The following is a 13064-nucleotide window of genomic DNA, read 5'->3' as shown; positions in this document are numbered from 1 at the left end:
CAGGATTGGATGCTGGAAAGTCCCGCCCTCCTGTTGCTCAGCACTGGCTGCCTCTCCCAGCTGTCTGTCACAGTGACTCCTGCTTCCTCCTCACACTCAGCGCTCCGGTTTATGAAAATTCTGAGCGTGGGGCCCCTCCAGCTCCCGGGGCCCCTTACACCAGTAAGGCTAGTAATACCCTGATGGCGGCCCTGGGCCCCGGGAGTTGACGGGGAAAGAAAGCAGCCAGGGGCCCCAATAATAGACCAGAGGGGCCCCGGGAGGAGACAGGGGGCAAGAAAGCAGCCAGGGGCCCCGACAATATAACAGAGGGGCCCCGGGAGGAGACAGGGGCCCCGACAATATAACAGAGGGGCCCCGGGAGGAGACAGGGGGCAAGAAAGCAGCCAGGGGCCCCAATAATAGACCAGAGGGACCCCGGGAGGAGACAGGGGGCAAGAAAGCAGCCAGGGGCCCCGACAATATAACAGAGGGGCCCCGGGAGGAGACAGGGGCCCCGACAATATAACAGAGGGGCCCCGGGAGGAGACAGGGGGCAAGAAAGCAGCCAGGGGCCCCGACAATATAGCAGAGGGGCCCCGGGAGGAGACAGGGGGCAAGAAAGCAGCCAGGGGCCCCGACAATATAACAGAGGGGCCCCAATAAGGCCCCGGGAGGAGACCGGGAAAGAAAGCAGCCAGGGGCCCCTGATAATATAACAGAGGGGCCCCAATAAGATAACACAGGGGCCCTTTGTGATAATAGTCACATCTGGTCGTCATGGTGCCGTTGCCCCTCCCCCGGTAATAATAAGACATATAATAGATGGTGAGCCCCCCTCCCCCACCATGAGCCGCGTTGACCGCATAGAAGACCCTGACACATTCAGCTATGATGATTTCTTCCATCAGTACATGGCCGCCAACGCTCCGTGCCTCCTCTCCGCCCAGTTCTCCCGCACGTGGAGCAGCCGCCGCTCCTGGGTCACCGTCGATAACAAGCCCAACTGGGATCACCTGCTGCAGGTGTTCGGTACGTCCCGCGGGGCTCAGCCGCCCATAGACGGTACAGGACCATCGGACCAACCGTCATGTAGCATGGAGACAGGTGCCGGCCCCCAGCGCATCCCCTAATGGAGCCTGGGTGGGGGATTGTCCATGGGGGAGCAGATGTTTCGCCTTATTCTCCAGCACCTTGTGCCATTTCTGTCCAGTCGTTCCCCGGGGTTCGGCTCACACTAGTCATCACATGGAACAATTCCTATATTTCTTCTATTTCAGGAGACGCCGTCGTTCCAGTGGCAAATTGTGATGTGAAGGAATACAACTCCAATCCTAAGGAGCCCCAGCCCCTCCGAGAATACATCGCCTACTGGAGGGACTACACCGAGAGTGGCCACCGCTCTGCCCTGGGCTGCCGCTACCTGAAGGACTGGCACATGAGGAGGTGCAAGGAGGCGGCACTGCCCACTACAGATGACATGCTTATTCTTCAATATCCTCCTCCCCCGGGAGTCGCGTCTGTCCTCCCCGTCCCCGGGAGTCGCGTCTGTCCTCCCCGTCCCCGGGAGTCGCGTCTGTCCTCCCCGTCCCCGGGAGTCGCGTCTGTCCTCCCCGTCCCCGGGAGTCGCGTCTGTCCTCCCCGTCCCCGGGAGTCGCGTCTGTCCTCCCCGTCCCCGGGAGTCGCGTCTGTCCTCCTTCCTGTGTGGTGTCCCCTTCTCTCCAATAGTAAGGTCTGTCCATTTCTCCTCCCCCAGTGTTCTCTGTGTGACCCCTGCTTCTCTCTGCAGGGCGTTCCCGGATCAGGACGTGTATGAGACGCCACTTTATTTCTCCTCTGACTGGTTGAATGAATACTGGGACGCCATCGGCGTGGACGATTACCGCTTTGTGTACATGGGCCCCGCCGGTTCCTGGTATGTACGGCAGCAGTGTGTATCTGTACGCCCATCATTGTTCCATTAACAGCAGACATGAAGTGTGAGGTGTAAAACAATTATTTTGTTCTAGTAAAAACCAAAAAAGCTTCTGTAATCACCTCATTATAATATTTACCTCTTTATATTTACCTCATTATAATATTTACCTCTTTATAATATCTGCCTCAGTATCACTTCCGCCTCATTTGAATACCGAAGTTTTTGCTCCGCAAGTTCTGATATCGGTAAAGATTGCTTGGTGGTGTCGATGATGTTTGCTTAGTGACGCTAATGATGTTTGCTCGGCGGTGGTGTTTGCTTGGCGATGTCGGTGGGGTTTGCTCATCGGTGATGTTATCTCGGCGGTGGTGTTGGCTCGGTGGTGTCGGTGACGTTTGCTCGGTGGTGTTTGCTCGGCGATGACGTTTGTGTGGCAGTGTTGGTGATGTTTGCTCGGCGGTGTTTGCTCGGCGATGACGTTTGTGTGGCAGTGTTGGTGACGTTTGCTTGGTGGTGTCGGTGGGGTTTGCTCGGCAGTGCTGGTGATGTTAGCTCGGCGGCGGTGTTTGCTCGTCAATGACATTTGCTCGGTGGTGTCAGTGGGGTTTGCTCGGCAGTGCTGGTGATGTTAGCTCGGCGGCGGTGTTTGCTTGGCAATGTCGGTGGGGTTTGCTCATCGGTGATGTTAGCTCAGCGGTGGTGTTTGCTCGGTGGTGTCGGTGACGTTTGCTCGGCGGTGTTAGCTCGGCGGCGGTGTTTGCTTGGCAATGACGTTTGTGCGGCGGTATCAGTGACATTTGCTCGGCAGTGCTGGTGATGTTAGCTCGGCGGCGGTGATTCCTCGGTGATGACGTTTGTGCGGCAGTGTCGGTGACGTTTGCTCAGCGGTGTCGGTGGGGTTTGCTTGGCGATGTCGGTGGGGTTTGCTCATCGGTGATGTTAGCTAGGCGGTGGTGTTTGCTCGGTGCTGTCGGTGACGTTTGCTCGGCGGTGTTAGCTCGGCGGCGGTGTTTGCTCGGCAATGACGCTTGTGCGGCGGTATCAGTGACATTTGCTCGGCGATGTCAGTGGGGTTTGCTCGGCAGTGCTGGTGATGTTCGCTCGTCGGCGGTGTTTGCTCGGCGATGACGTTTGTGCGGCAGTGTCGGTGACGTTTGCTCGGTGGTGTCGGCGTGTTTTGCTTTTTTTTTTTTTTGCATGTTTCTTCTATCATTCTTGTATCTGGACTGTGAGACACTCTTGCTGTTGCCCTCGTCCTGACCGCTCCGCTTTTTTCGGGGTCAGCTGCAGCCTCCGCTCCGGCGCTCCAGTCACTTATTCTCAGTCAGGGCAATGAGCGGAAGTGAGGAGGAGAGGACCCGGCCCAGAAAGACGCGCCAGTGTTATACACCTGTTGAGCGTGAAAGAGAGCCAACAGTGCGACTCGTGCCGCCGTGTAATGACTACACTGCCTTGCCTGCCGCTGTCCTCTTGCACCATCAGTATGAAGATGACATGGTGGGACACGTTGCTATCAGGGACACTACCCTATACACAGTCTCCCTAGGCTGCCAGAGCGAAGCATTCCGCTGGTGCTACACAGCGTGTTTGGCCGCGGCACATCCAAGGATTGCTGTGTGCAGCTGCTACATCACACCTCAATGCAGATGCATGGCTTGCACACAGCGGCGCCGTAGGATGCTGTGAGAAGCAAGTCATAATTAAGTCTGGCTTTTTTTTTATGTTGCCTGTCACGGTACCCAGTGTGCTGACCTGCAGTAAAGATCCACAGCAGCTGGCAAGCCGTACACACAGCTGTCACCCACATGCACGTCGCTATGCTGAGAGCGCTCACTGCAGCAGATGTCGTACAATGGAGCAGAGCCTTCCCCTGACTGAATTATGTAGACATGTCGCTCTCCAGCAATGTTTAGCATGTGAGGAAGGCAAAGAGGCGACTGCCGCTAATTCTGCCGGACGACCATTACTGTGGTGTTTGATTGCAGGATGCCCTCCACATTATAATAATCCCTTTCCTATAATGTCACACTGACAGGACTCCGTTCCACGCTGACGTCTTTCGATCCTACAGTTGGTCAGCGAATATATGTGGTCGTAAGAAGTGGCTGCTCTTCCCGCCTGGCCAGGAGGAACATCTTCGTGATTGCAGCGGGCGCCTTCCATACGATGTGACCGCACCTTCGCTCCACGACGTCTGCCCCCCATTCCTGGAGGTCATACAGGAGCCCGGGGAGATCCTCTTTGTACCCAGTGGTTGGCACCATCAGGTGTACAATTTGGTGAGAGGCTGCGCCACATTCCCCTTCACCTGTAATTGGGTTATGCGTTTATTTCACATAATGAAAGGTCCACAGTTTTCAAATGGATATGAGATCTGAGAGAGGTCGGAGGACCCCCGGGTGACGTGGTCAGAGGACCCTCGGGTGACGAGGTCACAGCCCTATAAGAGCATATATGGTGGAGGGATTAAAATCTGGAGACAGTTCTGACATCAAGAATTATGAATCTGATCTTCCAGGAGGACACCATCTCCATCAACCATAACTGGGTGAACGGGTGTAACGTCTTGGTCATGTGGAGCTTCCTGCAGGCGGAGCTGAGCGATGTGAAGAGCGAGATCAGTGAGTGGAAGGAAACGATGGACGACTGGGAGCAGCACTGTCAGGTGACAGAACGTTAATCATTTAAGATCCCGGAAACCCTGTAACGCTGACCTTCATTTCATAATACCTAGCCCTCGGTGGTGCTGAGTCCGGTCTCCATTCTCCCTCTGGTGCCAAGCCCCGTTCATGTTTTCCATGTTGTGCTGAGTCCTGTCCCAGTTCCGAGTATCTTGTCGTACCGAGCCCCATCTCTGTTCTACCTGTGGTACCATGCCACTTCATGGTGTCCTAGGTGGTACTGAGCCCTGTCCCCTGTTCTCCTGGATTGGTGCTGAGCCCCATCCATGATCTTTGGGTGATGCCGAGCCCTGTCCATGTTTTCCCGGATAGTGCTGAGCCCCGTTCATTTTCTGCCGGGTGGTGCTGAGCCCCATCCATGATATTTGGGTGATGCCGAGCCCTGTCCATGTTTTCCTGGATAGTGTTGAGCCCCATTTATTTTCTCCCTGGTGGTGCTGAGCCCCGTTCATTTTCTGCCGGGTGGTGCTGAGCCCCATCCATGATCTTTGGATGAGGCCGAGCCCCATCCCTGTTCTCCCTGATAGTGCTGAGCCCGTTCATTTTCTCCCTGGTGTTGCTGAGCCCCGTTCATTTTCTCCCTGGTGGTGCTGAGCCCCGTTTATTTTCTCCCCGGTGATGCTGAGCCCCGTTTATTTTCTCCCCGGTGGTGCTGAGCCCCGTTCATTTTCTCCCCGGTGGTGCTGAGCCCCGTTCATTTTCTCCCCGGTGGTGCTGAGCCCCGTTCATTTTCTCCCTGGTGGTGCTGAGCCCCGTTCATTTTCTCCCCGGTGGTGCTGAGCCCCGTCCCTGTTATTTTCTTGCTGTGGGAATCATTTGTACTTTTCATATTTTGCACAGATCATCCTGAAATCCTGCTCTGGGATTGATTATAAAGAGTTTTTCACCTTCCTGAGGATCATTGCTGAGCACAGAATTCAGGTCTTACGGGAAGGACATGAGAACAACGTCCTGCAGAGCCCCCAGGTGATGGCCCCGGGGCCCCGACATGTACAGTTTGATCTCAGGAAGATTGCTGATACTTTGGTTTTATTAATGGACAACCAAGATTTCCAAAATCTGGGCACAGAAACATTACAACCCCGCCCCGAAGACTTACTGACGGAGCTGGAGAGAGAGATACAATGACGGGAGCACAGAGGATGAAAATGTGACCGTGGTCGTACTGCATTCTGAGTGCTATAGCGTGTGCGGCATGCAGAAATCCTCTATCCCGCACAGACACTGAACCAGCAGGGGGCAGCGAGGAGACTTAAGGTCTTGTAACCTGAGCGGTGACGGGCAAGCAGAATTGTGATTGCAGCTCTGGGTGTGAGTGGAAAAAGTAACACAAAATATTTCTTGAGTTTCTCACTCAGGGACAGAACGTGTCCCGCTGTGTTTCTGTAAACCAATAAAAAGCTTTAACTTAAAAAAAAGCAAGTTTTGGATGCTCACACCCAGAAATAACAGCATGGGTGCCTGCTGGTACATGATCCCACCCCAGGTATAGAAACATCAGCCCTGGTGCCCCCAATGAGCTCATTGCCCTTCTCACCCAGCTCCCGGACCCCCAGGAAAACACCGTAACATTTGGATTGTCTCCAGGGTGTCCAAGAAGCGTGTCGGGCATCAAGGGATGATCTGGTGTCAGTCATTTTACAGAAAGGGAGCGACCCCCTCGCTATTCCTTGCAATGCTTCTTGAATGGCCGTGGAACAGTCCAGCTGCAGTGCGCTCCAGTCACCAGGAGTGGCGCCATATGCCATAAAGGAAATAACCTGGGGAGCCGAACTAGAAATCGTGTCATAAGAAAGAGGTAGTGAGGGGGGGAAATGGCGACTACAGCAATGTAGCATGGCGGTCTGTGGGCAAAAAGGGCGTTTTCAGCCAAATATTCTACAAAGCCAACAGCTACTATCCTGACCCCTCCATAGGAAGCTGCAGTCCAGCTGTCTCCCTGTGCCCATTGTCACCCCCCCAGGGACCCACACTCACTGGCCCCATAGAGACACATACTCCCTGCCCCCATTGCCATCCCCCAGGGACCCACACTCACTGGCCCCATAGAGACACATACTCCCTGCCCCCATTGCCATCCCCCAGGGACCCACACTCACTTGCCCCATAGAGACACATACTCCCTGTGCCCATTGTCAACCCCCCCAGGGACCCAAACTCACTGGCCCCATAGATACTCATACTCCCTGCCCCCATTGCCATCCCTCAGGGACATACACTCAATGCCCCAGGGGTGGGCAATTAATTTTCCCAAGGGGCCACATGAGAAACTGGCACTGCTGTGGAGGGCCGAACCAATCGGCTGAACTTAAAGGGGCGGTCCGGAACCAAAGGTGAATTTCATATTAAATGTATATCTACTCAGTGTAATAATCTCATCTTGTTTTCTAATATACTTCAATGAAAAATTCCCTAACGTACGCTCTACATTCTGACATCCTGCCTTTTTTTTTTTTTAACGTCCCATTTTGTTCGCGATTCACCAGTGCATGCTGGGATACTCTAATGAGCCGTCATCATGGGGCAGAAGCTGTGGTCACTGCTGCAGCCTCTGCCCCTCTCTGAAATGAGGCACCATCAGTGACGTCTGTTTTGGAGGCTCAGCTAGTCCTGCTCACCTGATAATGCGTCGTACGTAAATTCTGACTCATCCTAAGTGTGAGCTCCCTGTGCTATATTCCTTTGAATGCACAGTGACAGTGCGCTCCCTGTGCTATATTCCTTTGAATGCACAGTGACAGTGCGCTCCCTTGCTGGCTCTAAGGAGAAGAGATGACCCGGCAGGGACCAGTCGTTTCTGAAACAGATGACGCTTCTTTTCATGATGCGGAAAGCAGCTGTGGCTGTTAAAAATGCATATTCTTGTATATTATTCAGGACTTCTTACCAGATGTGATACACTAAAATATGACAATGTTCTTATAGAAAAAATGTGGTGGTTTATTTGGATTCTTCCATCAGAGAAAAGATTATTACAGAAAAACATAAAAACAGGTTAAATGATTATAAAGAGAGCTGGTCCATTTGTTCATTAATCCTTCTTTCCTGGAACTCTGAAAAAGGCGTCTGTCTTGTAGTAACGCAGCTTTTCTGGATGGTGATTAGATTACATACCAGCTGTCCGTAGTGTCCGAGCAAGATGTCCCCTCGAATGTGGAAGTGGAGAAGAGCCCACCTTAAATATACGTCCCTCAAAGCACGTGGTCTCTATATATGGAGTTGACATTTACCCTGAGCTAAACTTACAAAAATAACCTATGTAGTGTCAGCAGACGGCAATGTTCAGTACGGAACTGAGTGTAATAAGAAATATAAACACATATCCAATTATTACTCTTTAGAAGTGGCACTGACCGCATCCTCTGCCCCCTAATGATGTCCCATGTGAGTGCCCCAAAATGCACTGGGATTCTCAAACAAATGTCATTTCGAAGTAAAAATAAAAAAAAACCCAAGAAGACAGGAGGTCAGAGGAGAGAGGGAACGGTGAAATATATTAGAAAAGTGATTAGATTATGAATAAGGCTGAGTTCACACGTGGCGTTTTTTTCGCGTTTCCGCGGCAGTTTTAACCGCGCGATTTTGCCGCGAAAACACGAAAAATAAGCATCCCATGCATTCCTATGGGATTCCGTAATGCTGTGCTAATGCTGCGGTTTTTACCGCGGCGGAATCGCTTCGCGGTAAAAACCGCAGCATGCTCATTATTTTGCGGAATCGCGGCGATCCCGCACCCATAGGAATGCATTGTCCCGCTTACTTCCCGCATGTGGCTGTGCACAACATGCGGAAAGTAAGCAGAACAATTGCGGATGGTACCCACGGTCCGGAGGAGAGGAGACTGTCCTCCGGGCTTTGGGTACCATATCCCTGTAAAAAAAAGAATTTAAAATAAAAAATATTGTTATTCTTACCCTCCGACGTCCAGCGCAGGCTTCCCGCTTCTCTTCACGCTCCGGTCCCAGTAGTCCTTTGCGAAAATGCCTGCGATGGCGTCCGATCTCGCGGGATCGCGAAGTCTCGCGGTAATTCGCGCGACGTCATCGCGAATTACCGCGAGACATCGCGTTCCCGCGAGAACTGACGTCATCGCGGGCATTTTCGCAAAGGACTACTGGGAACGGATGCGCGAGACGTCGGAGGGTGAGAATAACACCATTTTTTTTTTTTTTTTTTTTTTTACATTCTATCTTTTACTACTGATGCTGCATAGGCGGCCTCAATAGTAAAAAGGTGGTCACACTCGTCAAACACTATGTTTGACGAGTGTGACCAATCTGTCAATCAGTTCTCCAAGCGATGCTACAGATCGCTTGGAAAACGCTAGCATTCTGCAAGCTAATTACGCTTGCAAAATGCTTGTTTTTCCGCGGGAAAATCGCGGGAATTTAAAATGCGATTTTCCCACGGACTGGAATTCCAGAATTCTCGCGGTAATTTCCGCGAGAGTTCCGGTACGTGTGCACTTAGCCTAAACTTTAGAATGAAAGTCTCCTCCTTTGGGTTCGGATCACCCTAAATTCTGCATAATATTAATTTAATCTCCTAGTCCTTTCTTTGAAGCAAGGTCACTTCAGTACTGAGCTCAGCATACTCCACAATGATATATGCCATGTGGAAAGAAAGTGAAGATAACAGAAAATATAAATTGTTACAAAATTATTCTTTATTGAATATATTAAAAAATGAGAAAATTAAAAAGACAGGGTAACAGGCCTCCAAATAAGAGGGGGACAAGCTGCGGCAAAGAAAGTAAACACGGACATGAAGGAGCAATAAATAACCCTATAGGTAGGTATAAATACAAAAAGGTTCTTACATGCAAATTAGTCACTACAAGGTTCAGCATGCCTCAGCAGATGACAATAATCACCATTGTTTGTTACTACTGAGTATCTGCAAAAGGAGCAGCATTGCACATGTGACTGTTAGAGAGCTGGGTATAATGTAGGGTTAATGGGGAGGAATGCACCATGGAGCCGCACAGAGTCACAGGTTTATAATGGATGTGCTCATGTATAAAGCAAAGGACTGATGGTTAGTGCCGGATAGTAAGACGTGGGCCGGGTTAGGTGCAGCATCCACCAGTGAAAGGTAATTGCCGCAGGATATCTCCCCCCGCCTGACGAGCGCGTTTCGCTAAGTAGCTTCTTCCAGGGGCGTGGAGATAAGGAGGTGACAGAGGAATATTTATGCCGAGGTGCTAGATACCGGGGAGGAGTGTGGAGGAGCTTCCATTGGTCTGTTGTAGCGCACGTCAGGAAGTCCCGCCTCCTTTTGCTAAGGGGACTTCCGCAGATGCGCTCTGTGGCGCGCAGGTGACGCACACTGCGTGTCACTGTTCAGAGCCCGTCCGGTGGTCAGTAGGAGGATACAGGGCTAACGCGTGCGCATTAGACACTGGGAATATAAATATAAACTCGACTGGACTTGTAGGAAGGGACCGGACACAAAAATATGTAAATGAGAGAAGTGAACTGAGGAGGAGTGAAGCTGGCGGTGTGTGTGGATGACGAGGAATGGACCCGCGTGTGTACGTGAAGGACCTGTTAGGGGCGAGTTATGAATAGAAGAGGCATATTACTATACCAAAAAGGGAAATGAGCATAAATGACCTGCATGAGGTGAATGTGAAGGAGACCTAACGTGTGTGAACACAAAGCTGTGTATACATAAAACATTACATGCTGGACACAAGGCAAGGATAACATATAAATATTAATAATATGATATATGTACACACATGTATATACATGATACCAAAGAAAAAGCATAAATTACGCGAAAGACATGGGGCTGAAAATACACATGTAAATAAAAAATAATATAGGGAACATGTGCAATGAATGAAAAAAAAGTGAGAAAAGTGTCCATATTTTTTCTTCCACAATCAGTTATTATTTTCATCTTCTTTATCACTCTGTCCCGGATCATGATCTTCTCCTGAAATGATGGCTTTTAGAAGAGTAGGTGAAAGGTCTCATCAGGAGGCAACATAGAAACCGAGCACCTTGGGATGAAATAAAGAATTAAAATGAGTAAGACCACAATTTTTTGGATAAAGCAAAAGAAAAAGTGGGAAAGAAAAAACATAAAAGACATAAAAAGACACCTTAAAAAGCTCCATACCCAGAAATGCTATATTTTATTGGATTATAAGAAGGAATTAAAGCCAAAGTTCTCATTAAGGCCATATGGGGTGATGGTGCCTGACCGGTAGATCCACTTTCTAGCTGGGCCAGGGATTTGCCCAGATCACCGCCACGTATTCCCAAACTAATTTGACCAATACCCTTAAAGACAAGATTTTTGGGATTCGAATTGTGGTAACTTTTAAAGTGGCGGGGCAAAGTTTTCAGGAGAGAATAATCATCTATTGACTTGGCTTTCTCAATATCCTGAATGTGTTCTCTTACCCGGATTTTTCGCTCCCGAGTGGTTAGACCGATGTAAATTAAATTACAGGAGCAGGTGGCGTGATATATAACACCTTGGGATGCGCAGGTGAGTTGTTTCCTAATTTCAACATTTTTTGATCCATCAGCATTAGAGAAGGAATGTGATTTTTTTCATAGTAATACAGGCTTTGCAAAGGCCACACGGGAAGAAGCCTTTTGATAATGGTCGTTTGAGACTTGGCGGGTGGGGGTCACAGTGACTATGGACTAGAATGTCTCCCAAATTACAGCTTCTTCTGGCTACGACAGAAGGACCAGAGGGAAGAATTTTGCGCAAAACTGGATCTGTTAGTAAAATATTCCAATGTTTTTGCAATAGTTTTTTGATTTCATCCCACTGATTGTTGAAAGTGGAGATGAATCTCAATTGATTATCATTTTTATTGAAATCTTTTGAGGCTGAGTAGAGTAAATGTTCCCTCAACGCTTGTTTTGCCCGCCTGTATCCGTCTTTAATGCTTCTTTTACTATAACCACGGTTTAGGAATCTTTTTGTAAGATCCACGGCTTGGTCTTCAAAATCTGATGGTTTGGAGCAGATACGTTTGGCTCTTAGGAATTGACCGGTTGGTATGCCTCTGATTGTTGCAGGTGGGTGGGATGATGTGGCATGTAGCTGGGAATTGGTGGCTGTGGGTTTCCCACATAAATTTGTATTAATCATCCCATCAACAGACACAGTTTTAGGTCCAGGAAATCCAATTCTCTGCCAAATTTATATGTTAATTTGATGTTAAGACTGTTTTCATTTAATTTGCTCATTAAGGTATGGAGGGTGTCAGCTATTTCGTCCCATATAAATCATACATCATCGATGTACCTCATCCTCCCTTGTACATTATGTATTCCAGGAATCAAATCACTTTGGAAAATGTCCCTTTCCCATGCCCCTAAGAAGAGGTTAGCATATGATGGGGCACAGGAAGCCCCCATTGCAGTGCCTTGTGTTTGTAGATAAATTTGTTTATCAAATGTAAAAACATTATGATTGAGCACAAAATCAAGGAGGCATAAAATCAATTCAATCATGTCTAATTCAATGTTGCTATTTCTAAGAAACCAGGACACAGCTTTAATGCCATCCTCATGCCTGATGGAGGTATACAATGCCTCAACATCGGCAGTTACCATTATCATGTGTTCTTCGAGGTATACATGGTTTAGTTTTTGTAAGGCTGTTGTTGTGTCCTGGATGTTAGATGGAAGTGTGCCTACCAAGGGCTTTAGGTAATGGTCAATAAAATTTGCAACGATCTCACAGAGGCTACCATTTCCAGATATGGGTCTTCCGGGAGGGTTCACCGGGTCTTTGTGTAATTTGGTAAGCACATATAGTGTCAGTAGTTTTGGACGAAGATTGTGTATAGTCTCAACCATGTTTTTCGGTATAATACCTGATTCAAAGGCTTTCTCCACAATAGAGAGAAGTTCGGCTTGATATTTTGAAAGAGGATTATACGGAAGTTTTCGATAGCATAGGGGGGGCGTTAAGTAGTTTGTGTGCTTGTTTTTCATATAGTACTGTAGGCCATATAACTACATTGCCCCTTTGTCTGCCGGCTTAAATACTACATTTTGTAGCGATTGTAGATTGATGAGAGCCTGTTTTTATTCCCTATTCAAGTTGGAAGACCATGAAGGTTTTGGCTGAAGGGCTTCTATTTCCGTAGTAAGGACCTTAGTAAAAATTTCAACAGCCGAACATGTGCCCATTGGAGGAAATTTTTTAGATTTGTTAAAGATCTTATGTGGAAAATTACTTACCTTAAACTCGGTGTTTTCCTGTAATAAATCTTCCAAGTTCCTTACGGCTTCTTCTTCCTCTTTTGTACCCGTGATTTCCCCAAGGCAGTTTTTGTGGTGGATTTTTTTTAAGAATGAGCTTCCTGGTGAATAGGTGTAGATCCCTCACCGTCGTGAATGTGTCTAAGCGACATGAAGGTGAGAAAGTCAGACCCTTCCCCAGGAGCTCAACCTGAACATCAGTTAATATATGTTCAGAAAGATTGATTACCTTAAATTGGTTGC

General features: G+C 49.0%; 2 protein-coding genes across 3 annotated transcripts in view; both read left to right on the top strand.

The window, feature by feature from the left end:
* Positions 1 to 3: 3 nt before the first annotated feature.
* LOC141053935 (2-oxoglutarate and iron-dependent oxygenase JMJD4-like) lies at positions 4 to 5996 on the top strand. 2 transcript variants are annotated; one of them, XM_073551102.1, is made up of 7 exons: positions 4 to 162; positions 891 to 1011; positions 1260 to 1425; positions 1769 to 1894; positions 3933 to 4176; positions 4416 to 4562; positions 5419 to 5996. In XM_073551102.1, the coding sequence occupies exons 1-7, from the start codon at positions 10 to 12 to the stop codon at positions 5704 to 5706; spliced, it is 1245 nt and encodes a 414-aa protein (XP_073407203.1). In that variant the 5' UTR covers positions 4 to 9; the 3' UTR covers positions 5707 to 5996. The 2 variants fall into 2 exon arrangements, with proteins under 2 accessions (XP_073407203.1, XP_073407204.1); XM_073551103.1 differs by lacking the exon at positions 4 to 162 and having other exon boundaries at positions 551 to 1011.
* Positions 1777 to 13064, top strand: part of LOC141053924 (uncharacterized) — a 101429-nt gene continuing 90141 nt past the window's right edge. The window contains exon 1 of the mRNA XM_073551095.1: positions 1777 to 1894. The gene's annotated coding sequence lies outside the window, so the exon portion shown is untranslated. The remainder of the gene's footprint in view (positions 1895 to 13064) is intronic.

The sequence above is a fragment of the Dendrobates tinctorius genome, unplaced genomic scaffold (assembly GCF_039654945.1).
Source record: "Dendrobates tinctorius isolate UK_male_01 unplaced genomic scaffold, ASM3965494v1 ptg000173l, whole genome shotgun sequence".
Taxonomy (NCBI): Eukaryota; Metazoa; Chordata; class Amphibia; order Anura; family Dendrobatidae; genus Dendrobates; species Dendrobates tinctorius.
Note: the sequence above shows the minus strand (reverse complement) of the source record. Positions and strands in the feature narration are given on the sequence as shown.